The sequence below is a fragment of the Eleutherodactylus coqui genome, chromosome 10, assembly GCF_035609145.1.
Source record: "Eleutherodactylus coqui strain aEleCoq1 chromosome 10, aEleCoq1.hap1, whole genome shotgun sequence".
In the NCBI taxonomy this organism is placed as follows: Eukaryota; Metazoa; Chordata; class Amphibia; order Anura; family Eleutherodactylidae; genus Eleutherodactylus; species Eleutherodactylus coqui.
This window is the reverse complement of record NC_089846.1, coordinates 101,605,666-101,631,368: the sequence shown is the minus strand read 5'-3', so window position 1 is coordinate 101,631,368 and position 25,703 is coordinate 101,605,666. Positions and strand designations below refer to the sequence as shown.

Below are 25,703 nucleotides of genomic sequence, written 5' to 3'. Positions count from 1 at the left end.
AACTAGAGCCTCCCTACAAGGGGTCAGTTTTCTACAATGGATTCTCCTTTCACTCTGATATTGTAATCACTGACTTACATCAGCGTTACAATCACAACTTCTAGGGGAGGGATTGTTTGACAATGAATGTATATGCAATCATGTAGTGTGTCATGCACTGACACATCTGAACATGGCCTCAGGTAAACCTGTGAGGACATGTGTTACATCGCAGGGTGTCTGTGGAAATAAGTACGCAACCAAAGAATACTTTTGGTTTTCTCGATCCTAGGCAACGGAAAAGTCCTGATAGTACATGCAGTACACCCCGTAATAGAGCTGCACGCCCTAGGAAATTCTGACAACATCTCCATGATGAGAAACTTCTTATGGTTTCCACCAAAGCTTGTCTACAGGGAACCTGTCACTAGTTTTACCCTCCTGAAGCCTTTGCAGCACTATCAGTCATTAATGAAGGCTGGGTTCACATTTGCATCGGTGGCTATGGTACAGATCTGGCATGAAACAGAGCAGCATGCCAGACAACCTCCGTTATAGTGAATGGGCTCCGTCCAGCTCTGGCATTTGCCGTGTCTGGCACTTCCAGGTTTTCTGTTGTTCGCCTCCTAGGAAGAAGCTGAACAACAGAAACAGTTACAGCTGGCGCAAACCCAGTCTTAGGGCTTCTGCAGACGGGTGATTTTGCAAGCGTTTTTGCACACACAAAATCGCTTGCGCCAACCACGCGTGCAGCCGGTCTTACACAGGCGTATGTAAGATGCACTCGAGATTCTTGGCTCCAGATTTGGCAGTGTCCTGCGGCGTAATTCTGTCCCATGTGACCGGTCTCAAAGCGTTACAGCATCTTGGTTCTCTTTTTTTTAAATTTAGGGTTTTATTAGTTACCTGCATTAAAATTGGATCACATCATTGTAGTGTAATCCATTTGCGCAAAAGAATATGCATCAATGCTCTCAGCCATTGAAATGGCCAATTAGTTCCATAACTGCAACATGTTCTCTTTCCCTGCTTAGAGGAAATGTACGTGAAAATAGAACATGCTGCGAATTTATTTGCGCAACGGAATTGCTAACACAAAATTTGCTGTTGAGAACAAACGCACTGAAATGAAAGGGCTCTATTCACTGTGTATGGCACAAGAAAATTTTGCGCGTACAAATCCGGCCAATGGCTGCCTTCACATAGGCAGTCAATGATACGGATTTTTTATGGAACTTCTGCAGCATTTACAGTACAAGCCATGTGGAGATTTCAGAAACCTCCCGTAGTGTTTTTAATACTACTGCAAATGTAGAGTCCGCAGCGTGTCTATTGCTGCGGAATTCAACCCTTGAAACCCGAGGGGTTTAATTCCACAACTGTTCTGCAATTAAATACACAGCACCATTTAGGGGAGCCGTATGCAGTAATTCAGTAGTAGGGTCCAGTTTCTAAATTTGACCACTTTCTCTAAAACTGCCCCCGGCGGAGGTCCTGACCTTCTTGCTAACCCTCCACTTTTGTAAAGTGGTGAAATAAGTGTATATATGCCAAAAAATAGCTAATTATTGTGCAAATGAGGCCTGCACCATAATTAGTGATATTCCATGCCAAAGTTATGCGGAATATTGGGTAATAAATTCCCTCTACCCCGATCCTGTATAGCAGTACACGAGCTCCACGTCCTCCACAACCCCCCCCCCCTCCATGTAATGTACAGATCTAATCTCCAACATACAGTAAATTAAGCACCAATAAGTCACCAGCACCAGATATCCCTTTCCCATAACTTATGGAAGTGGTAAGAGCCCACCGAGGTTCATGGCGTAGAGAGTGGCACTGGGTACTGATGTATTATGTCTCCACCAGAATAATAGTTGAAGTACACGCCCCCAGCGGCTGATTGGCTGCCGCAGACGTGCCCTCCTGAGCTCAACCTCCTGCCTCAACCTCCTGCCTCCCACACACATGCCGCTGGAAGCGGGACCGACTCTGAAGCTGCGGCTGCTACTGCTGCTGGTCAGCCAGCTGTGACAGCGGGGAGGAGAGTGACAGCGTTTTCCCCCTGCATCGGCCGCAAGGGGAACCATAGCGGAGGACAGCTATGAGCAACGCGCCGTTGTGGGGACGACAGTCCCAGCGGGGCCAGCTGTGGTGGCCGCAGTGAAAACGAGGAGAGTGACAGCCGACAGCGGCCGCCGGGGGAAGCATAGCAGACACCAGGAATGAGCGACACGCCGGAGCGGGGACGAGAATGACAGTGGGGCCGGCTGCAGGGGTCTGTGTAGCTGTTTTCTGCGCTGTGTGCTGGGTTGTCAGCTGCCGCTGCTGTCTTGGAATGGGTACGAAACAACACTATACCATCAGCAGGTAAGGGCGTGATCAGGACGTATCCTCCAGCTAGGGTCAACCCCTAGTTTACGGCAGAGACAAGATACACCAGTACCGCGGCACTGTTAGTAAATTGCCTCTATAGGTTTTTTTATTGGTTTGCTTAGAAATTCGACAGAATAAAAGGCCTAACATTCTCCATCTGATTCTCTATGTACGGGGGGGGGGGGGGGGGGCAAAAATATGGAAATACTATACAAAATCCATGGGATTTTAATCATTAGCACTGAGTTGCCCTTTTGACCCCTGCTTGGTCGAGAGCTTTCCCGACAAATTTGTATTTACTTCACCTCTTGCCCTGCTCTGGATGGTTTGGGGAGCCAGCTAGTAACAGAAGCTGAGTGGCTCAAACCCCTGACCAATGGAACCTTTGTGCTTACACAGATGTTCACTTATCTCCACTTAAATTACATGGGATTATAAATCATATTTCAATAAGACATGTAGAGGCCGGTTTTAACCCTTTCCAGTCCAATTTGTATCCGGGTTTTCCTAGGGGGCTTACTCTTTTTCTGCAGTTATACAACAGCGTCATCTGCTGGCTAAAGCCAGTACTGCATGAGGGGACAGGTTGGATAGGCTCCGACAGCTGAGAGGGTGGCAATATACAGTAAGAGAACCCTGACGGATGTCTTCCAACATCGGAGCTGCACAGCCTTAAAGGGGTTGTCCCGCGAAAGCAAGTGGGGGTATACACTTCTGTATGGCCATATTAATGCACTTTGTAATGTACATTGTGCATTAATTATGAGCCATACAGAAGTTATTCACTTACCTGTTCCGTTGCTGGCGTCCCCGTCTCCATGGTGCCGTCTAATCTTCAGCGTCTAATCGCCCGATTAGACGCGCTTGCGCAGTCCTGTCTTCTGAATGGGGCCGCTCGTGCCAGAGAGCGGCTCCTCGTAGCTCCGCCCCGTCACGTGTGCCGATTCCAGCCAATCAGGAGGCTAGAATCGGCAATGGACCGCACAGAAGACCTGCGGTCCACCGAGGGTGAAGATCCCGGCGGCCATCTTCACAAGGTAAGTAAGAAGTCACCGGAGCGCGGGGATTCGGGTAAGTACTACCCGTTTTTTTTTTTATCCCTGCATCGGGTTTGTCTCGCGCCGAACGGGGGGGCTATTGAAAAAAAAAAACCCGTTTCGGCGCGGGACAACCCCTTTAAATCATAATGTCTTCAGAGGTCAGACAGTGGATTGGAAAGGGCTAAGGCATGCATGTTGTACAGTGTTTCCATATTTTTGTCCACTTCCTGTACATGGGTAGTCTGCCCTGGATGCATTGCACAGGGGTATACTTAGACTGGCATTTGATATGTCTGTCTAAATCCCCGGATGGTCCGCCAATCGGGTTCCCCGATGATCGGCTGTCTGTCGTCAGTGCAGGTAGAGCTGGAAACAGACAGCTGTCCATACTTGTAGCGGGCCGGGTTGGTATTGCAGACGTAGCTCCCATTGAATTTAATAGGAGCCGCACCTGCAATACCAACGGAGGCAAGTCCAAAAAAGCATTAGCAATCTACCTGCACATCCCATCACATCAGGAAATCTCCAACTACCCTGTTTCCCTGAATATAAGACCTACTCGGATTTTTCTGGATTTTCAGGGAGGCTTGAAATATAAGCCCTACCCCCAAAAATAAGCCCTAGCTGCAATACATTTAGAAAAAAAAGGAAAACATCACCTAGGAGGCTCGGTCCCTCCTGCTGCACTCCAGAGCTCCGCTGTGCACCCTGCAGTCCTCGGCCGCCCACAGATCACTTCCTGGTTACGGGATTCATAAATCCCGCCTCCATGAAGTGATGGCTCTGATTGGTTCATCTAGTGCTGCTCAGCCAACCAATGCACCACTCGATGAACCAATGCGATGGCTGTGATTGGTTCATCCAGCGCTGCATTGATTGGCTGAGCAGCTGTCGAAGAGCCAATCACAGCTATCACGTTGTGGAGGCGGGATTTATGAATTCACCAATCAATACCGCGGCTCAGCCAATTCATAATCGTCGCCTCCACAACGCGATGGCAGTGTGCTTGAGGTTTTTTTTTGTGCGTGCGCAAAAGCACACGATTTGCACGCACAAAAATTACAGTAAAGCACGCACTTGCACATGCAAATATACAACACCCATTTGCACGAACGGATTCCTATTGCGGAATCTGTGATCGGTGTCCCCATTGATGGGCGTGTACTTTCGTTTTTTTGCTTACACTCACGGAAAGGAATTGCGTAATCCGCAAGCGGATCAAAAATTGCGGCATGCTCTATTTTGCTGCGGACTTCGCGCGAACGTCAATGGAGGCGTCCAACCCGCAGCCCGTACGCAATTAACATTACCCGCGTCATTGCTAAGCGACGGTGCGGGAAATACAAATATTGGGGAAAAAACCCTGCACTGCGCATGACCGATGGCGAGCCGCCGCGAGTATCTGCAATACAGAAATCACAGCTACGTAGGGTCGCCGGCCGCTGGGGGATCTCGCATGTGGAATCCGACCGGGCCGTGTGAAGTTGGCCTAAATCAGCTGCGGGGCGGCTCCTCTCACCTCGCAATCTGCAGCGCTCCCGACCGGCAGCCGCTGCGCTTAGTGGCGGTTGCCGGGGGAGGGCTGCTCCGTGGGTCGCAGACTGCGGGGTGACAAAATGACATTCAGACCCGCAGCTGACACCAAAGGGCGAAACGGGACGAAACAAAATTATTTGTTTCGACTGGCGAGATTCTCGGACGTTAAAACTATGCGCCAGAAGAAACAGGGCGGGGCCTATCCTCACACTGCTTTTTCTTTTACCCGCGTGCAATAGTACGAAATTTGAATTAATAAAAAATAATTTTGACCGGTTCAGGCAATGATACGCTTCGTAGCAGCGAGTGGATTTGCGCATGCGCTCGCCTGAAACCGCCCTTACATTGGATGGCGGATATAGCACGTCAGTGATACGGACCAGAAGCGGCCATGTTGCTAGTGTAATCGACTATAATGGGTCCGTGTGCCGGCCGTGAAATACACGGATAGCACACAGATGGGAAATACTGCGCAGTGAATGTGTTCACAACCGGGGAAGGCTTAAGAAATAGTCTACAAGAAAATCTGCCCTCGTTGCCCCTAGCAACCAATCACAGCGCAGCTTACATTATGTATTCGGCTCTAGGAGAATGAAAGCTGAGCTCTGATTGGTTGCTATGGACAACTAAGCCAGTTTTTATTTTAGACGGTGTCATACATCTACATAATGTTGTTTTGGATGCGTTTTTCCTTCAAACGCATCAACAAGCCGAGTGTGAGAGTGCACGGAACAAGGTGCGGGTCGCGGAGTCCAGTCACGTGACAGGTGTGCTAGCACGTGACTCCACGTCATGGCGGCTCCCTGACTGTAGCTCTCACCGGAGCCCGATAGTCGCCCATATCCGCGGTTTTTACACCCTGCCTGGGGACACGGCAGCCGGCGGTCACATTGGAAGCGGCTCACTCCTTGCGCGGAACGTTTGTATTTGGGAACCTACATCTAGTGTTCATGTTTCCGGTCGGTACATTTTCAATGTAGCACAGCAGCGGGCGGAGCGCTTTCCCGGTGACCCTGCTGCGGCTGTCAAGGGCCGAGCTCCGGTTCATCATGGCGACGGTGGAGGAGGGCGGATGGACGTACTGATGACCGTCCGTAAGATCGCCTCGATCTGTACGATGGTGAGTGGCCTGCACCGGGCGGGGGGTGAGGAGAGGGGCTGCACTACTGCTCCCAGCATGCCCGGGGCAGTTGACTGCTGGGCGTTGTAGTCCTCCAGCCCTGAGAATATGTAGGGTGTGGTGGACATGAGAATAGTTAGCGGACAGTCACCTGTCCCCTGTGCCAGCATGTAGCCATCAATCTTGGCGCCAGCGAACGCCCGAATGCCCGTAGTGCCATGGGCCTCACTATAGCGGTGCAGGGGCCGCAGGCAATACTGGGCCCCGGAGCTGTGGGGGCCCAAGGCCCATCTATCGTATGCCAAACCACCCGTATTATAAATGGCGCATGGCCACTAATTTTGTGCGTTTACGTACGGCAAATACATGGGTATTCTGTGGTTTGTGCGCATTTATGCAAGTCCGTTGATTTCAATGGGCTTGTGTGATCCATGCAGTCACGTAAAAAAATGCGTTCGTATGCATGAACCCAAGGAAACTATTCGCCGCGTATTACATGCGCCAATACGTCCGTATGAACCAAGTCTGTTAAGGCTCTAGCGCCCCCGCCTGGCTGTGTTGCATCGATGGGCTTCTTGAGAGATCCAATGATTTAGGCCTCCTTCCCACGATCGGATTTCCGCCGCGTAATTCGCGGTGAAAATCCGCTGCGCTGCCCGCAGCTATTAGGTTCTATTGAACCTAGTAGCACAATGCTCACGGTGCGGAATTCCACCGCGGAATTCCGCACCGTGAAATCTCCCGTCCTCACCCGCAGCATGCTCTATTTGCCGCGGGTGTACGCGCTGACGGCTTCCATTGCAGTCAATGAAAGCCGTCCGTTCACGCTATCTCCCGCCGTAACACAGCGGAAGATAGCGTGAAAACGCTTTCCCGCCTACCGCCGCCGCGTCACATGACACGGCCGGCCACGTCATGTGATGCGGTGGGCGTGTCATGTGACGCGGCGGCGGTGGGCGGGGAAGCGTTATGCGGGCGCGAAGAAGCCGGATCCGCTGGTAAGTATAGGGGCTCTGGGGGGCGCCATGACGGGCTTCGCCGCGGAATATTCCGCGGCGGAGCCCGTCACGCTCGTGGGCAGCCAGCCTTACACTTTTGCGTGGATTACATGTGCAGGAAGCAACCGCTGCGGTGACCCGGTGGCCATTACTGCTAAAGTGAATGACCTGTAATACTGAGCGGGGCCACCGCAGAGAGAACGGAGCTGTCTGCTTCCTGCACCGCTCAGTGGGCAGCTAATAGGTGGGATAAGGTGGATTGCTGGGGGTTCACCTGTTCCGACTCCGTCCGCCCTGACAATGGAGGTCCTCAGCGTTCTCATGACATGAGCAATGGGCAGTCGTCATTCATTTCAGTGGTAATGCTGACAGGTGCCTGTAGGGGGCCTGGGACCACCGTTCTCAGGATCCCATGCTCAGACGCCCCCCGATCACATCGTTATCCACCATCTGTCCTGTGTAGAGGGGGGGCGGGGCTTGTGTTTTTAAAAAAAAATTTTTAGAGGGTCTTCCGTAATATACTGCCTTACGGGTCGCTGGTGGCTCGCGGTAGTGATCACCCGCGCTCTTAACTTTGGTCTGCCAGTGGAAAAAAAAGAAGGCAATGTTGTTTTGGCTAGGCAGCTACCTGCGGCTCCTTCCACACGGGGCGATAGACCGCTGGCATGTGAGCATGGCGGATAAACCGGCCGCCATATTGTTCAGCGGGTCAGATTCTCCGTAGCGGGGCTCGTTGCAGCGACACTCCAACAATCAGTTTTCTGCCTGCATGAAGTGAACAAGAAGCGAGCGAGTTCTCATTGGTCGTCGGATCGCCGGGCGCTCACGCTGGGCAATTATCGTTCAGATTAATGGTTCCATCTAACGGGGGCCTCAACCTAATTTCACCTGAGCGGAGTGTGGCCCGTGCCCGCTGTTCACACCAAGTTGGTGCGTCCTTATGATGCTGGGCTCTGGGCGATCAGACCCATGGTTGGGCCGGATTATGACTGTGGCGGGGCTCCGTTGTCTGTTCGGGGAGCAGGGAAGGGGAATCCCATGGCTGAACGGATCTGTTTTGTGATGAACCCCGTCACTATATTGGTAAAGTACTTCCTTTAGCCCAAAAGGGGTGAGGCGTGTAAGGTCTGCACATGCCACACAACCAAGGTGTCCGAGCCATAGGCCTAATGCACACGGGCGGATTCGCACTGCGGCGCTCCGGATCCCGCAGCAAGTACAGCCCATATACGGGGTGGAAATCGCAGCATGTCCTGATCTAGTGCGAGCCTCGCAGCTGGCACATCCCAGAGCCGAGAGAAGACGCCGGACAGGTAAGCTGCGGGTCACTGCAGTGGCACAGGGTCGCATCCCGCTGCGAGGATCTCAGGCGGAATCTGACCCGGCCGTCTGCATTTGGCCATAACTCCACTGCGAATCCAATAATAAATAGGAAACTGGCGGCATAAACCGTGAGAGAGTCTCCTTTTTTATTCCTCCACTCCTAACCTCGCCGACGTTTCGACCTTCTGTGGTTTTTGTCAAGTAAGACAACAATGGTCAAAATGTAGCAGTGCATCATGGGAGAATCCACAGAGCTGTTATTGGCTATTGATGCTGCCTGGTTGCTGCTTCTATTCTTAAATTGAGTCCGTTTGGTGTTGTTCTGGTCTTCATACCTTTGAGCTTTTACATTACTTTACCAACAAAGAGGGAAGTCTTTAATTTGACTTTGGGCGCTGGAGTTTACCATTGTTCCGATACAACTGAACGTGCGCCTGCTGTGTGACGACGCTCTTACTGTCTGTTTGGCCGGTCTCACATCTGTGTTGGCTCCTTTGGATCTGTCTGAAAATCACCGAAAAAATAACACTGCATGCCGCGCTTTTTTTTTCTGTTCAAAAGCCGCGCAACTGGGCAGAAGCGGACAGAACCCATTATAGTGAATGAGGTCCATCCAGCGCTGTTTAGTTCTGTCCACAGACAGACCCGTCCATCTGCAGGGATTCCCCTGTCCTGCTCTCCCCAACGGAGCAAAAATTGGGATCCCTCCTGCAGGCTTCCAAGTCAGATCCCGCTGCAAGAATTCTCGCAGCGGGATGTGAGCCGTGCCCCTGCAGTGATCCGCAGCTCACCTCCTCCTGCTGTCTCCTCCGCTCTGCCATGTGCCAGCTGTCGCCCAGCCAGTACATGCGCAGACCAGAGCCGGCGCATCAGCCGTGACGATTCTGTGCGGGCCTCTGCGCGAAAACAGAAATAGCACATGCTGCGATTTTGTTGACCGCACGTGTTTTCACGCGGTCAAATCACGGCCGTCTGCATAGGATTGCATTATCTTATGCAATGGGCACGGGCGGAAATTATGCGGGAAATCCCGCCTGTGTGCAGGGGGCCTAATTCATGTCTAGACTTTGTTCTTTCTGTTTAAAATTCTGTACATTTGTGTTTTCGGGGGTCCATTATATGCTACTCTATGGAAGGCAACGACTGGTGCGGTAGGGTGGCCCATAGAGATGTGGCAGCTATACAGCAAGACACTGCCCTAATTTGTTAGATCTGCTAACAGTAATGTAAAGCTGGGTTCACACATTCTATTCCGGAATTTCGCCGCGGCAAATCCGCCTACAGCCGCTAATCCCTGAATGAGCCAGCCATGTGGACGAGATTTCTCAGAAATCTCGTCCACACGGGACGGCGAATCCGCCGCGGCAAAGCCGAAAGAAGCCGGCACTGCGGCGCGCATTCGTTGGCCGCAGCATGTTCATTTTTTTTCTTCTTCCGCTGCGGCCGCACTCTCCTCTATGGGAGCGCGAGCCGCAGCGGAAGAGCGAGCGGCCAGGCCGCTTCAAAGCCCTCGGCTGAGTGTTGCAGGTTTTGAAGCAGCGCTTCTCCCGGCGGAAATCTAGCGGTTTTTCGCTGCGGCCAGACCGCAAGATTTCCGCCAGGAATCCGGTGAGTGAGAACGCAGCCTTAGAGCCAAGTTTTAGCTTTAAATTCCAACTGCAAGAGGGGCTCAAAACTGATGTGTATTATGAGAAATGGCGCTCAAGATTTCCAGTTACACGAGCGACAGCAGTAATATTAATCATTTGCTTTTGCAAAACAACCGCCATTCTGTAAAACATGAAGTGTTGACAACGGCATTTGTCCCGACAATCTACACATTTGTGCCGTTCCTACAAAAATACCTCCAAATATATGAAAATAGTAAAATTCCGACACGGATACTTGTCAGTCGGCACTTAAGGACCGGACAGCAGACTTCCTGGTCATCTGTGTTGGAACAGCCTTGCGATTTGCTTCCACAACTTGAAGCAACAGTTTTTCTTCTTTGTCATTAGTAGAAAGTCTGTAAATTCCTGATCTTTGAGTCCAACCTTGTTCTAGACATAGGAACCTGGAATAAAGGTTTGTTAAAAGGGAAAAAAGTTAGAGGGTGTCTTGCTTTGTAGTTGAAAGTTGAGTTTTTTTTGGCCCCCCTAGGGGTGCGGTCGTGAAACCCTACTGCAGGAAATGAGCTGATATTGTCGGTCCTTGACCGTGGGAATTAATGGGTGGGAGATCTCACTGTGGATTCCTAGCAGTCTGCGCTGTAGTGATGACACGGATCTCTTCTGTATGGGGAGTTGACATCTGTGGGCGGAAACAAGTCACGCCATTGGAAAAGGGCTCAGCCAATTGCAGATCTGCTGCAGCTGCACGTCCAAATCTGCAGCAGTAAGCGTTTTTCTATTGCGGAACATGAAGTGGATTCCCATCAGATTTTTCCATGGTGGGCTCCACCTGTGTGACCAAGCAGATTGTGTTCCATGGAGCGTACGGCCGGTTGAGCTGCTCTTTGTTGGGGTTTCTTGAGGTTGTCCATCTCAGTCCAAGCTGGTTGGGAACATCGGCCTCACCAGCGGGCGTCTGCGCCCACGCTTTTTTCATAATGTGTGATTGATCGGTACAGGGATCTGCGTAAGACTCTGTAGGTATTAGAGAAGGCGCTTCCAAGCTGATTCTAGCTTCATGTATTCAGGCCTTCTGCATGGATGGGCATTTTACGCCCCTGGTTCCTTGTTTCCATCGCCTACCATGATTGTGATTTTCTTACATTTTATCAAATTAATTTTTATGTTGTTGTTTCTTGGTAAAGCAAACATTTACTGAACCTTCAGGGAACCAGACAGAAGAAACGGAGAAGAGGTAGAACTTGTAAAGAAAAACAATGAATGATGGAAACCGGTTAGATCAGTAGTATTTCAAGCTAAAAGAGCAAAGGAATAGTCCGATGGGTTAAAGGGCCGCTCCAAATAAAACACATTTTTCCATTTCTGCGCCCCTCACCTGATTGTCGCACTCTGGACGTCTATGTATATTGCAATCACTTCCATGCGGTACAGACCCCTATTTGATACTTATCAGGCACCATCTTGATGCTGAGCTTTCTTCCTGCTTTCTCTTCCTTTGTGCTAGCGATCCCATGATGCATCAGCACAACATCACATGACTAGCAAATACCATCTCTGCCTACTGAGAGGCCACTTATTATCACTGCCTTCTATCACACTAACAATGACCAGTCCATTCGTCCGTGAGTGACTTCCATGTCCACCCCTGATTACATGATGGTGACGCCATCGAAGGTCCTTCATCCCCAGAGAGGGAGTTACATGCTCTGCCCCTGATCACATGACTATGACATCATCCCAGGTCCTGTACGCACACGGCTACTGTCTGGCTAGGTGTTCATTAGTATTCCATAGCAACAGAGGCTGCAGGGGGTTTGTAGTCCGCCTGTAATCTGCACAACGATGCATTACCTGTGATGACGTCACTGTCGTGTTCCGCCACTAATCACGTTACTCCTTCACTGTTGATAAATGACCTTTGATGACGTCACCATCATGTGACCAGGGGCGTAGCATGATGGTGATGTCATCACGGGTCCTTCATCTCCAGTGCTGGGCTGCTTCTGATCCCTGTTGTATGGAATGAACAATGTATGTAGCAGTGCTGTGTGTGTGTGTGACATGCGTGTAGTAGAGCAGTGTAGTGCATTGCGCCACCAGAAACACTGGTTCTATCATTTTCTAATAATTACTAGTAGTCGCTTATTTAAGCTAAAGGCTATAAGTATACAGTCAGGCGGCTGAGCTGTCATACCCTTCATTATAACAGTATGACAGGAGCCTTTAACTGTCGCCAGTCACTGTGATAGGAGTTTCTCATAGCCACTATATACGTAAACCTTAAGAAAGATGATATTCTTTATAAACAAGACGATTGGCGAAGTCTCCTTCTTGTATTTAAAGCAAAGTTGAGAAACTTTTGTAATATATCTTACTACAGAAACTTCGGCAGGAGCCTTGTATTGCGCAAAGCTGAAAGCCGCATCCTCGCTATCGGTGAGCGATCAGCACTAGGGGACCGGAGCCCGACAAGTGGCGACAGCCGCATACTTCTGGAATAAGATATATTACAAGGTTTCTTATCTCTTGCTTGTACTATTGATTTATGGGAAGTTGTTTATAATCGGCGGCTCCGTTTAAGATTCCTCTTCAGTAGACAAACCGGAAAGGAACCAGTAAATGTAGCGGCCAAACCCCATACAAATGGCGGGTTAGTCAATAATACAAGCCTTGTGGACTTTTACATGACTGATGGTTAGGAGGAATGATAGGTAGGTGCACCTTCAGGGCTCCTTCACACTTGCAAGAAAATCGGGCGAGTTTTCTGGCGCTGCGAGAGTGAGTGAAAACGCACGATAATGAATTTCAATGGTTTAATTCTTGGTTGCGATGCTTTCACTGCTGCAGTGCTGGGTAAAAAAAAAAAATAGTGGCATGCCCTTTCTTTTTGCGATATCACCCATTGCTTCCAATGGGGCCGGCAGCAGTGCCAGCCCCACTGAAAGCAATGGGAGAACATCGCCATCTGTCGCAGCAGCAGGGGATTCCTTCATCCCCACCCCCCCTGGGGAGTCCCCTCATGACTGAACACGGTGACAGCAGTGACAGGGGATTGCAATGTTCTCTCATTGCTTTTAATGGGGCTGGTGCTGCTGCCCCATTGTATGCAATGGTATGAAGGGATTCCCCACAGGGATGCAAGGCTGTTTCACATGAAAACTCCTCACATCCAGGGGTTTCCCATGGATTGTGAGAGTGATTTCGGCCGTGACTCACAGCCCAATATCGCTCTTGCCAATGTGCAGGGGCCCTTACCCACATCTAAAAAAGGGTCTAATTCCGTTTTGTGCTTTTGTGGTTAAGGTTTATGAACTTCCATCAGTGTTAAAACATTGTATTACTATTCTTTAACCCCTTAACACTGCAGGATGTACAGTTACGTCTTGGAGGTTTGGGGTTTGTATGGAGGGGGGTTGCGGGTTGTTCCCGCTCCATACAAGGCGGGTGCCGGCTGTTTCTTACAACCAACAGCTCCGATAAGCAGCGAGCGACTGCTGTTTACGCTAACCAACATATCGTTCAGTCGCTGTTTGTACTTCCACGGGGCGACTATCGCTTACATTCCTGTAGGAGTGCGGGAACCTGAACGAGTGATGATCCCCAATCCGACCTGCGTCATAGGCCTCTCACCAGCCAAGCCAGGATCCTACTGCACACTGAGGGGCAAAACCCCCAAACAGCTGTCTGTGTATGGTATTTTGGCTTGGTTTTTAATTCCCAATCCTTGTTCTAAAGACCTGTATAACGGCTCGGACATTGACTTGCAGGAATGCTGCCATCCAATAGTTTGGCTGAAATCGCACAAGTGGTTTTTGAGCCAAAGTCAGATTCATAAGTTTCAGGAAGTACAAAGGAAGAACTTCTTCTACTTCTTCCAGTTGGACCCTTTTCTGGCTCTACCTCAGGATTTCACATGTTTCTAGCCTTAAAGGGGTTCTGTCAGCAAAAAAAAAAATCTATACTTGCCTGTACCTCGCCAGGCCGTTCACCGGACACCTCCTCGTCTTCCCATGTCCGTCCTGCAGGCTGTATAAGGCAGTACAGAAGCTGGCAAAGTTCCAGCTCCACAACTGCCTCGACCACTGCCATGCGGCAAGTACTTCCGTCCGGGTCAGTGGTCGGCACGTGACGTGTCACTCCTACGTTGGCCGCATATTCACTTTTTCTTCCCCACTTCTGCCATAATCAGCAATTCCAGCAACTTGATTGGTTGTTTGGTGAATCAGTCAACCCAAACAACCAATCAGGTTGCTGAAACTGCTGATTAGGGAAGAAAACGTTAATATGCACCCGCCATCGACTCTGGCGGTTAGACGCAGCTGGCATAGGAGTGAAATGTCATGCGCCCAGCGTCACGTGCCTACCATTGACCTGGGCGGAAGTACTTGCCGCCCAGCAGTGGTCGGGGTAGTTGCGGAGCTGGAACTTTGCCAGCTTCTGCACTGCCTTATACAGCCTGCAGGACAGACATGGGAAGGCGAGGAGTTGCCTGGTGAATGGCCTGGCGAACCCCTTTAAGGAGTTTTATCCTTGTAGGAGGCATACTTCATGTAAGCATTGCTGTTGGCACGTATACAATGTCATCCCCAGAGCGGTTCTGAGGCTTGTGTTGTGAAGCGATGGACTGCGACGTGTCTGTCGTGTCTGTCGGATACCTGTCTGGTCTTCCCTCGCACATTCCGCGTGGCGTCCCTGCGCTGACAGCTGACTTACAGATTTATCTTCTATCATCTTGTCTTCTCGGCTTCTCCTCCTCTCTAGAATCACTTGCCTCGTGAAGATCTGGAAGCAGGCATTCATAGGCAATTATTTCCATGACCTCCTGACTGGGTGAAGAACTGACAGGGGCGTTAAAGGGGTTGATCCAGCATGGAAAGTTTATGAAAGTTATGCCAGGACATTGGATAACTTTCTGATCAGTAGGGGTCCAGTCTGACAGCTGGGACCTCCATCAATCCTGAGAATGGGGCTCTCAAAGGTCCACACATGAACGGGAGCGGTGGTGTTCATGCTTGACTGTCGCTCCAGTCATTCAGGGACCTTTAGGACCCCCTTTCTTGTGAGCAGTGGGGGGTCCCAGTGCGAACCATTGGACATCCTGACATATAGATAGTCTTTGCTGCAAGAACCGCACTCATCCGCAGTCGGAGTCGTCCTGCATGCATGGAAGCATCGCTCTATGGTCAGAAATGGAAAACCGCATCCGTCTAGTCATCTCGTTAAATGCGCAGTAAATAGCTGCCGTTTCGCATAATGTGCTGTGAGCTGGAGCAATTACTCTTGCAGTGTGATTTTTCCATATCGCTTGCGTTGTAGGAGCTGCTGTGAGACTGGCACACTTAAATGGCAAGAAAACAATTACTTTCCCTCAATGCCTCGGAGTAACATACAGATCCTTCAGCAGGCGGGAATGGTCTCGCTGTTCTAGAAGCAAGCGCCGGGCTGGCAAGCGTCGCCTATTGAGTTTGTTTAAACACGTTGCTGCCTGTCATAATTAATACATGAATGATGTAATATTTGGCACGACTGAATTGGTAATGGGTGGTATCGTCAGTGTCTGGTGTCTGCCCTCATCGGCCTGCATATATGGCCTCGCCCACCAGCTGTCTTGTCAGCATGCACATCACCGCTAATTACCTTGTTGCATCTGTACTTGCAACCTGAAGCCGCGGTAACAGCGGGTCAGCTGTACATAAGGGTGGGGTGTCACACGATGTGGCCAGGAGGGGGCGTCACTGTGGTTTGCAAATAAATTAAGTGGATAATAATTCTTCGTGTCTCTATGGCTTTAACCCCTTATGGTCCTGGGGAACAATCCTGGCCGATGGCAGATGTACGGCGTGGGATTAGAGCCTCTGCTCCTGCAATCTAACAGTTGCAGATCGGGTCCTCAGCTGTCAGACACAGCAGAGGACCCAGAGGAGAAAGTTGTCACTTTTGCTTTCTCCTTTTCAGACCACATAGCTCTCAATAAGCGCTACATACTTATGAGTGAATGCAAAAATAAGCCCTACCCTAATTTTTCGGGGAGGTTTGAAATATAAGCCCTGTGATTGGTTCATCCAGCGCTGCATTGATTGGCTGGACAGCACTCAAGAGCCAATCACAGCCATCACATTGTGGAGGCAGGATTTATGAATTGGCTGAGTTGCAGCATTTATTGGCCAATTCATAAATCCAGCCCCCAACGTGATGGCTGTGATTGGTTCTCGAGTGCTGCTCAGCTTAGCACTGGATGTACCAATCACAGCCATCGCATTGGTTTATCGAGCACTGCGTTGAGGTGTTATTGTATCTTGACGCCACCGGAAGCTAGGGGTTTGACATGGAGAACGCCCCTTTCACACCCGTAGCTCCCGATAGGGTAAAGGCTGGATGGTCCTAGCAGCATGTGGATTGATTTGTGCCTGGCCTGCAGGCTTAGGCTGAAGGTTACTTTGTTTCTTAGCCTTGCATTATTACCTGTAAATGCTGCCATGTTTCCGCTGTAACATGGCCGCATTAACACGTATTAATGTAAGGCTAAGAAGAAAAGTAACCTTCAGCCTAAGCCTGCAGGCCAGGCACAAATCAATCCACATGCTGCAGCCAGGAGTGTCAGCGGAGCAGCCGTCCCCTGTTTCCTGTGTAGGGTAACGCCTCACGCCTCTGGCCCAGCCGCCACCTCTGTGCTGTGTCCCGCCAGCTCAGTGCCGACCGCCGCCTCTGTGGTCCCTGGCCGGCGTTCCCCCGCGCACAGCTCCCAATGCTGCCTCAGTCTGCAGCACGGAACTTCACACATTAAGGGAGGGGGCGCGCTTGTGGGCCAGAGCCGCCTGGAATGCTGCTTGATGGAAATTGTGCCTCACTGCTGGCGACCCTGCGCTGCGCTTCTTCAGTGAGGTTGGGTGGGTAAGTGGGGTTCCGCCTTCTCAGCTGCTGCTGGGGAAGCCCCTTGCTGCTGGAAATCATTAGCTGCACTTCCACAGTGAGGGGAAGGTCCGCCTTCCGGGCCGCCGCCTGGGAAGCCCCTTGCTGTTGGAAATTGTTAGCTGCGCTTCTATAGTGAGAGAGGGGGGGGGGGGGGGTCCGCCTTCTGTCCCGCTGTCGGGGAAGCCCCCTGGTTTAGCTCATTGGGCTTTTTTTTTTTTTTTTTTTTTTTTTGCCTTCCTCTGGATCATCATTGGGGATAATGGGCTGAGCTGGATGGACAGAGGGATTTTTTCGGCCTTACATACTATGTTAAAGCTGAATGGCGACCTGTGTAATAATTTTGTTATTCTGGCTGATAACAGTGAAACGATGTCGCATTGAACTGCCAAGCTCTCCCACAGTTTTGTGCAGTTTCTGCAGCTGAAACACATTTTCCCCTTTTTCAGCTATAGTAGGCACATGAGCGCTGGCAGTACATGCGGCTCTGCCACGTGGCACACCGCTGTGCATGTACCCGGCCGAAAACATTACCAACGTAAATGAAGACAATAGAAATAAAGAGACGTTCTGCAATCAAAGTTTTGGATGTAATGAAATTAGTTTTTGAAGTGTTCATTATGGGGGATACTACCAAACATGGCCACGGAGCCGGCCTGTGATAGCGGAACACTTGTACAAGTATGAAGCCACGCAGAAGAACATTCCCTGTGGTTAGTAACTGGCCTCAAATAGGGTTATTCCAGAAAAGGAAAGTTGCCAAAATTGTCTTAAATGGTCTATTTTTGCACAAAGCTGTGTCAGCGTGGGACATTTTCTATTGTACGAGACCGTATTAACAAGGCCGCATTCACATTGCGTTTGGACCTTCATTTAATGAACAAGTGTTTACCGGTGTACGGTAAGCTGTTGTATGTCTAATGCCGGGCTCACATGGTCACGCAGCGTCTTGCCGCTGTGGAGCCAGCCATGCGCCATCCAGCTGGGTGCCAACTCGCTAATGTGAGCGGAACTGCATAAGGTAATGTGATTGCCTACGAATTACCGCGTATCACATGGGCATAGAACCTACCCATAATACACTGTAATCATGCGCCCATGTGAGCCCAGCCTAACAATGGCTTCTGTTACTCAAACGCAACTATGTTAATGTATTCTTCTTTTTTTTTTCCAGTTTATTTTTGGTTTTTAACGTCTTCAATGCCAAGCCTGTTTGTGCCTTTACACATCCAAGTCATCCTGACCGTTGTTTTTTCGGCGCATATTATCCTTTATATGGAGGGTAAAAGTAGATGATGCGATTTATTAAGCATGCCAAAATGGAGAAATTTTTTAAAAATTTTTTATTGTTTTTCTGCTTTTCTGCAGTATGAAATGTGTACATATATATATTGTACTAATCACTTATCAGATATATTCCCATTTTTATTTTGGAAGCACATTTGAAAAATTTGGCACACTTCTGAGCAATTTACTTGACTTCTGACTTAACGTTTTTTAAAATTCTGACGATTATATATATATTTTTTTATAAATTGGTATTTAATTTTATATGCATGGTATTAATGATTACATTTAATTGATGTAGTAATTTAAGGTTCGGTTTACATGTAGTGGAATTAGTGCAGACTTTGGCGTGTATCCACAGCAGTCTTCAACCAGACATTTGAAAAGGTGAAATCCTCTGCTGGTCTGTATCAAAAACTGCATCACGATCCACACAAAGCATGTGGATTTTGGTGCAGATCTGCACCAAAATCTACTGTGTGTGAATTCTCTTAAAGGGAACCTATAGACTCAAACACGCTGTCCAAACTGCCGGCATCATGTTATAGAACATCAGGAGCCGAGCAGATTGATATATAGTTTTATGGGGAAGATTCAGTAGAGTATTCTATTCACTTCTATCTCTGCACGTTCTGAGCTGAAGAGTCCGGTGGGCGGAGCGATCAGTGATTGACAGCTGTATAAGATGGTAAATCCAGGGGTAGCTGTCAATCATGCACCGGAGAGGCAAAAACTGAACACAAAGGGAGCCAGAATGGCGGTTAAACACTAGTGTGAATCCACCCTAAAAGGGAGTGTTCATACAGTGTTGTCTAAGCAATGGCTAGAGACCCAGTTTTTGGGAGCGGGGGGTGCGCCAGCCCTTGTGGACAGAACATGGCAACACATGCGACTGCACATGCACAATCATTGCCACTTGAAGAGAGGGTTGAGCATGCATGGCTAATGAAACTCCGTTACAGACCCGAAACGATACAATGAGCGGTGATGTCCAGTAAATATGGGCTGGACTACTGTGTCCTAGCCCATGGGACGGGTTTACTGCCCCGTCCCAATTAGTGACCTCATTTAGCACATGACTTGAGGAGAATTGGCATATTTGGGGACATGAAGTAAATTGCTAGTATTGTGCTGACAACCCCTTTACCAACCTGTCTTGTAACCAGTCTGCCCTCCGCTATGTACAATGCAGTGTTTCTAATTTGCCGCCGTTCCCTTTTTATCTCCATAGGGCACCAATGCCTCAACATTGGAAAAAGAAATCGGCCCAGAGCAATTTCCTGTAAATGAACATTATTTCGGATTGGTCAATGTAAGTTGATTTCCTTTTGCATTACTTCCTCTTGTGTTAAATCTAACTTCAGATGGATGAGATGTAACCGTAGTTAGATACTATCAGAGGCGCATCAATAAGGCATGATCATGTACAGATGAGGGGGAAACGAGATGGAAGTGCGGTCAGCCGGCACAGATCTGTGGACGGGCATCAGTCCGTCCTTCATCCCTGTCAGGGCAAGGAGACAGAAGACGACCTCCAAGTACTTCCTAAATCCACTCCGTTCCCTCTTTACTATTAGTAAACCAGCCGTAGGGCGTCCGGCGGTGAGTCTCCAATCATAAGAGCCGGAATCGTCCACTAGTCCTCAGCCCTTATGGGAAGACCCGTAGATTTGCACCACCTAGTGATATTTCTGCACGTACCATTAATATTGGTACATACCAGATATCTCCTGGAAGCGCTGATACAAGGTTTTCTCAGCTTTTGTTGCGTGCCGTGGGAAAGCAGGAGATTTATTATTTTTTTTAAAGCTGTACTGTGCATGTCCCACAGCGAGCCCGGACTATGCAGAGTACAGCGAACCCGGAAGTGGGGAGGTCTGCGCGGATACCACTGATAGGAAAATACAGGTACGCAGCGCTTGATTTCATGCGGGACTCCCCGCACGGAATCCGACCCGCCCGTGGACATAAGGCCTCAAACGATCAGCAAGTTAACCCCTTGAGTGGCAGGTTTTTATTACCATGTTGTGCCTCAGAGGGCAGGTTTTTTAAATGAGTCTACAATGCAATTTTAGTATTTATTAACCCCTTGAGTGGCATGCCCGGAAAATCTCCAGGGCTTGCTGCACTGACCATGTAGTTACCACCTTCCCTCCATATGACGAAAGGGTACCTCATGGGAGCAGGGTACTTCCCGCAAAATGACATACCCTTACGCCATAGGGTTAGCGCGAGATCATGACAGATCTTGCAGGAGCCGGCTGTCACAGATAGCCGGCCTCCCGCTGCAACAGCGGGGGTGCATTGAAGATACGCCCCAGCTGTTAACCCCTTCCCTGCCGTGATCTAAGTAGATCACGGCAGGGAAACAGTTCACTGAGGAAGTGCGCTCCCTCTGGGACCTCAGCCGACTCTTGCGATGTCATCGTAGAAAGCCTGGCTGGTTACCAAGGCAACAGGACGCCAGATACCGGCGTCCTGTATTGCCAGTGCCTGTGATCACTGTAATAAGCGATAAGGCATTGCAGGAGAGAAGTCCTGCAATGCCTTATCGTAGCAATCGTCAGTGCTGCAGAAAAGGCCCTCAGAGGGACACAGATGTTGTAAAGAAAAAAAACAAACAAAATAATGTACAAAAAATAACAATGTAAAAAAAAGTTAAAGGGGTTGTCCCGCGCCGAAACGTTTTTTTTTTTTTTCAACCCCCCCCCCCGTTCGGCGCGAGACAACCCCGATGCAGGGACTGAAAAAAAGAACGGCACAGCGCTTACCTGAATCCCGGCGCTCCGGTGACTTCTATACTTACCGGTGAAGATGGCCGCCGGGATCCTCTACCTCCGTGGACCGCAGCTCTTCTGTGCGGTCCATTGCCGATTCCAGCCTCCTGATTGGCTGGAATCGGCACGTGACGGGGCGGAGCTACACGGAGCCCCATAGAGAACAGGAGAAGACCTGGACTGCGCAAGCGCGTCTAATTTGGCCATTAGGCCATTTTAGACGGCGAAAATTAGACGGCAACCATGGAGACGAGGACGCCAGCAGCGGAGCAGGTAAGTGAAAAACTTTTTATAACTTCTGTATGGCTCATAATTAATGTACAATGTACATTACAAAGTGCATTAATATGGCCATACAGAAGTGTATAGACCCACTTGCTGCCGCGGGACAACCCCTTTAAACCCGTTTTTATGCTTTTTCTCATATTAGCATAAAAAAATCCCACATATTTGGTATAGTTGTGTCCGTAAAGACACGTACAAAAAATTGAACACCCTTTTTATCCTGCACGGCAAATAGCGTAAATAAACATTAAAAAACTGAGGCAAAATGCTGATTTTTAGCATGCCTCCCAAAAAACGCAATAAAAGTGACCAAAAAAAGGGGACTCCCTGCGGGGAGTAAATAATCCTCTCCCACAGCTGTCAGAGCGGTGACAGCTGTGGGAGGGGACCGCGAAGCTCCTCCAATTGATTTCAATGGAACCCCAATGAGGGCAATAGGATGCCGGCACCCTCGCAGTGATTTTCGTGGAAGGGCTTGAAATATAAGGTGTTAAATAAAAAAACACATACTTAACTCTCCACCGGGGCTCAGGCATGTGTAGCCGCTCGGGTCTTGGCACTGTTATTATGTTCTTTCAGCAGGCGGGGATTTAAACTCCCCGGCTGCTGAAAGGGCTGGGTCTGATTGGCTCAGCCAATCACAGGCAGCCCTCGGTCCATTCATAGAATTCTATAATTACAGTGCCGGGATCTGAGTGGCTAGACGCGCCTGTGCCCAGAAGCGGCAGAGAGGTAAGTATGTATTTTTTTTTTTTATTGTTTAACACCAGATAGAAATGATTTTCAGGGAGGGGCTTATATTTCAAGTGCATTTAAATGATAGGAGCTTGGATGCATAGAGATAAAAACTTTCCTCTCTCTTTATTCAGTATGTGCCCATCATAACAAGGAGAATACAGACGTCCTGAGGACGCGTTTCGACCTTCTCAGGTCTTGATCACCTGAGAAGGTCGAAACGCGTCCTCAGGACGTCTGTATTCTCCTTGTTATGATGGGCACATACTGAATAAAGAGAGAAGAAAGTTTTTATCTCTATGCATCCAAGCTCTTATCATTTAAATGCACTTGTGGCAAGAAACCGCCTAGGATCGAGCGGTATGGATGAGAGACCGCTTTCTTAATACTGAAAAGAGGACACAGCAAGAAATATAAGACGGGAGCTAACATAACTTGATACATAGGTGAGATTATTACCTTTACTTGAATATTTATACTTCTATTTCAAGCCCTTCCCTGAAAATCACTGGGGGGGGGGGGGTGTCGGCATCCTATTGCCTTCAATGGCTCCATTGAAATCAATAGGAGGGCTTTGACATCTGTGGGAGGGGGATTCTTTACTCCCCGCAGGGAGTCCCCATTCTGTTAAAACCCCAGAAAATTCCACTGACAGCTCAGTGCTCTGCACATTTCAGCACTAGAGCTGTCCATGGAAACCTTCCGGGGTTTAACTGCATGGTCAGGGCAGCAAGCCCCGGAGATTTTCCGGGCAAGCCACCGTAGGGGTTAATGGCGGCTTTACTGCATTCTTCAAAGGCCTAACAAAGATACAGATGTAGCAAAGGTTAACTTGAGTGTGTTAACTTTCTGTGAAAAGTTGGTCCTTTAAAAAGCTATTGTTAAAATAAGCCATTGTAAAGCAATTGAAATTGTAGACACACTGGCACAGAAAGTTCTTAAAGCGTTAGGCCTCAAGTTAACCTTTGTTGCATCTGTATAAGTGCAGCACTGTACTCTGTGCCAGGGTTTCCTAACCTTTTTCAGGTTATGGCATACCTTGTTAAAAAATTAACTTGCAGCACACCTGCAAATATTTTCCCCCTCAGCACCCCTAGGAGAGCCTTGTCGCACACCAAGGGTGGAGGGACTGGAGTTCATCACTTCTTGGCAATGTGACTGCAACATAAAGGACTGACAGGGAGCGAGGGTTCCCCTGTCACCCAGTGGACCCCCGTGATGTGATCACAGGGTCCTGATAGGTTGCTATAGCACTTAGAGGCTTTAAGCTGGCTGAACGTCATAGGCTTTATAATACACAGCATCACTGAAGTGTAGTAATGTATTATAAGAACCATCAAAGTGGTGAAATTCAGATCCTCTAATGGGACAAAAGTAAAAGGTGGGGGGAAAAAAAGTCGTCCCCCCTCCCTTTTTACCACCTTTAGTATGTAAAAAAAAACTAAATGGGGGGGGGGGGGGTATTTTTTATTTTATTTGCTCTGTTCAAAATGACAAAAAAAAAAAAACGCGAAACATTCCGTTATTTAACCCGCAGGATGCAAGGCATGGAGAAAAAAAAACTAAAACACTGCAAAAATAGTTTTTTCTATCTAAGTAAGCATAAGTAAAACTATATAAACTTTGTATCGGCGGAGTCGTGCGGACCCAGAGGATCATCCAACATCAATTATTCTGCATGCTGAACGCCTTTAGGATTAAAGGCAAAAATCAATGACGGGAATTTTTTTTTCCTTCTCCCTTTCCACTTAAAAAAAAGAAAATAATGGTTGTGTGATACGTTATATGTGCCCCAAAATGATATCCTTAAAGATACATCTCGTCCCACAAAGAGAATCCATCATACGACTATGTCAATGGAAAAATGAAAAAAAACGTATGGCTTTTGGAATGCGATGATGGGAATAAAACTGAGGAGTGCAAGAACTACATCTCCCATGATGCCCCATTTCCAGTTACTGACTAGTATGCAGTCAATTGGTGTCATCATTACAGAATGTGAAGGCACTGAGCACGTCCGACCGGTAACAGTGGAGCCTACTGGACATAACCATTGGATACCAATGGAGAACTAAACAGGGGAGACCATAGCTAAAGCCGTATCTCTGAGGCTCTGTAAAACAAGTTAGTGCATCATGAAGCATAGAACCTTCACTTTGAATCACCGGATTACCCCTTTTAAGATGCTAACTGGCTTCATTACTAAGGGGTTAACGTGGCGCTCGCTTCCCTGACGTAGTACAAAGGTCACATCTATGGGCGAGGAATGAGCGTTGGCCTCGCATGCGCTTTAATTGCGGTCGGCAGCAGATCCCGCAGGAAGTGTATTACTAAAAATGAATGATTCTTCCTTTTGCGCAAAAGAAAAAAAAAAAATGCGATCTGCGTCTGCCTTCCATTGGCTGATCCCTGCTGCGTTTACAGACAGCGCTTGTGTGATTAAGCTGTTTAATGCTTGCCGTCGACCATTCCGCCTTTAAAAAAGGGTCTTCAGGCTGGATCCATATGTTGGCGCCGGGTTGAGTCGTCCCTCCGCATGTCTTTCTAAATCACGGCAGAAACTGCATCATTTAAACCAGTTAATTAAAAGGTAAGTCTCTTCCCCCCCCCCCCCCCCCCCCCCTCCTGATTACATAATCGGCCATTATTTTCTCCTCTGGGTACCAGATCTTGTGTTTTTGCAGACATTCATCCTTGTCGGTTGTGTCCGTCTTACAAGCCTGAGACTGCAGATGGGAGAGAACGTTCTCACTGGGCTATAAATAGAAACGCTAAAAATAGCAGCGCCCGTCTTCTATTTCCGCTACATGCTACAGAGGGGACACTTGGACGCCCTTTTGCCATCTCCAGCATACTTCCCAACCATTGATTCACATATTTTAAGCATTATTCCACTTTTCTGCTCCCATTAAGATGTTTATTATCTCTAATACATCGGCTGCTGGGTATTTATAGAAGTACTTTGTTAAAGCTTTTCGGTTTCTAGTTGATCGCAGGTTATTACCGTGATCTCGGTCATGGCCACTTACCATCCCAGAACAGTCGCCATACAAATATTGGACTTTTTAAATGAAATAATGGGTGCCGACTAATGGATGCTTTTTATATAAACCAAAAGCAGAGCTAAAATAGTCTAATTGTACATCCTAATTATATCCGTCATCCTCGTACATCCAAGTCTGCATTCAGAGAGATACCTGGTGTAACTATATTGGCTTATCTAAGCGGCCAGCGGTAGAATAGAGCTGTTGTTAAATGGGTTGTCCAGAATATGAGAAATATGGCCACTTTTATTTTGCGAGTTGCGCCATATTGTTAAGAAAATTATAGATCAATGTATCAGTTAATTGCTCTTTTATTGCATTGTAGACTAGAAAGATATAGCATGATGCCAGTATAAGTAGTGAAGGGGTTAAACAAAACCTTTTCTATACCAGTATGGGTAGACAGACAAGATAAGAGTCTCCAGACTGCCTCCCTTGCATTCCTTTTCACTGAATTCATAACGGTTTCATTGTATGTTATAGTAACACCTTAAAAGGTGTAACTTATGTTAAACATTTTAGTTTCAGCCTATCATGTATTATTATTAATCTTGGGGGTATGTACTTTTCCTGTGATGTCATTTATGGTATATAAACAACACACACCTTAGAATAAATTAGAAATCATCTGATACTGCAATAAGGCTGGTGGGATATGTATTTCTCCTTGGTCCAGACTTCTAA

General features: G+C 48.4%; 2 protein-coding genes across 2 annotated transcripts in view; one reads left to right on the top strand and one right to left on the bottom strand.

Annotated features, from left to right (window-relative positions):
- Positions 1 to 14,723, bottom strand: part of LOC136580791 (ras-like protein family member 11A-like) — an 84,406-nt gene extending 69,683 nt beyond the window's left edge. The window contains exon 1 of the mRNA XM_066581647.1: positions 14,638 to 14,723. Within this exon, the coding sequence (XP_066437744.1) occupies positions 14,638 to 14,713 (76 nt within the window). The 5' untranslated portion in view covers positions 14,714 to 14,723. The remainder of the gene's footprint in view (positions 1 to 14,637) is intronic.
- Positions 5,701 to 25,703, top strand: part of LOC136580790 (ubiquitin carboxyl-terminal hydrolase 12-like) — a 41,920-nt gene continuing 21,917 nt past the window's right edge. The window contains exons 1-2 of the mRNA XM_066581645.1: positions 5,701 to 6,051; positions 19,410 to 19,490. Of these exons, the coding sequence (XP_066437742.1) occupies positions 6,004 to 6,051; positions 19,410 to 19,490 (129 nt within the window). The 5' untranslated portion in view covers positions 5,701 to 6,003. The remainder of the gene's footprint in view (positions 6,052 to 19,409; positions 19,491 to 25,703) is intronic.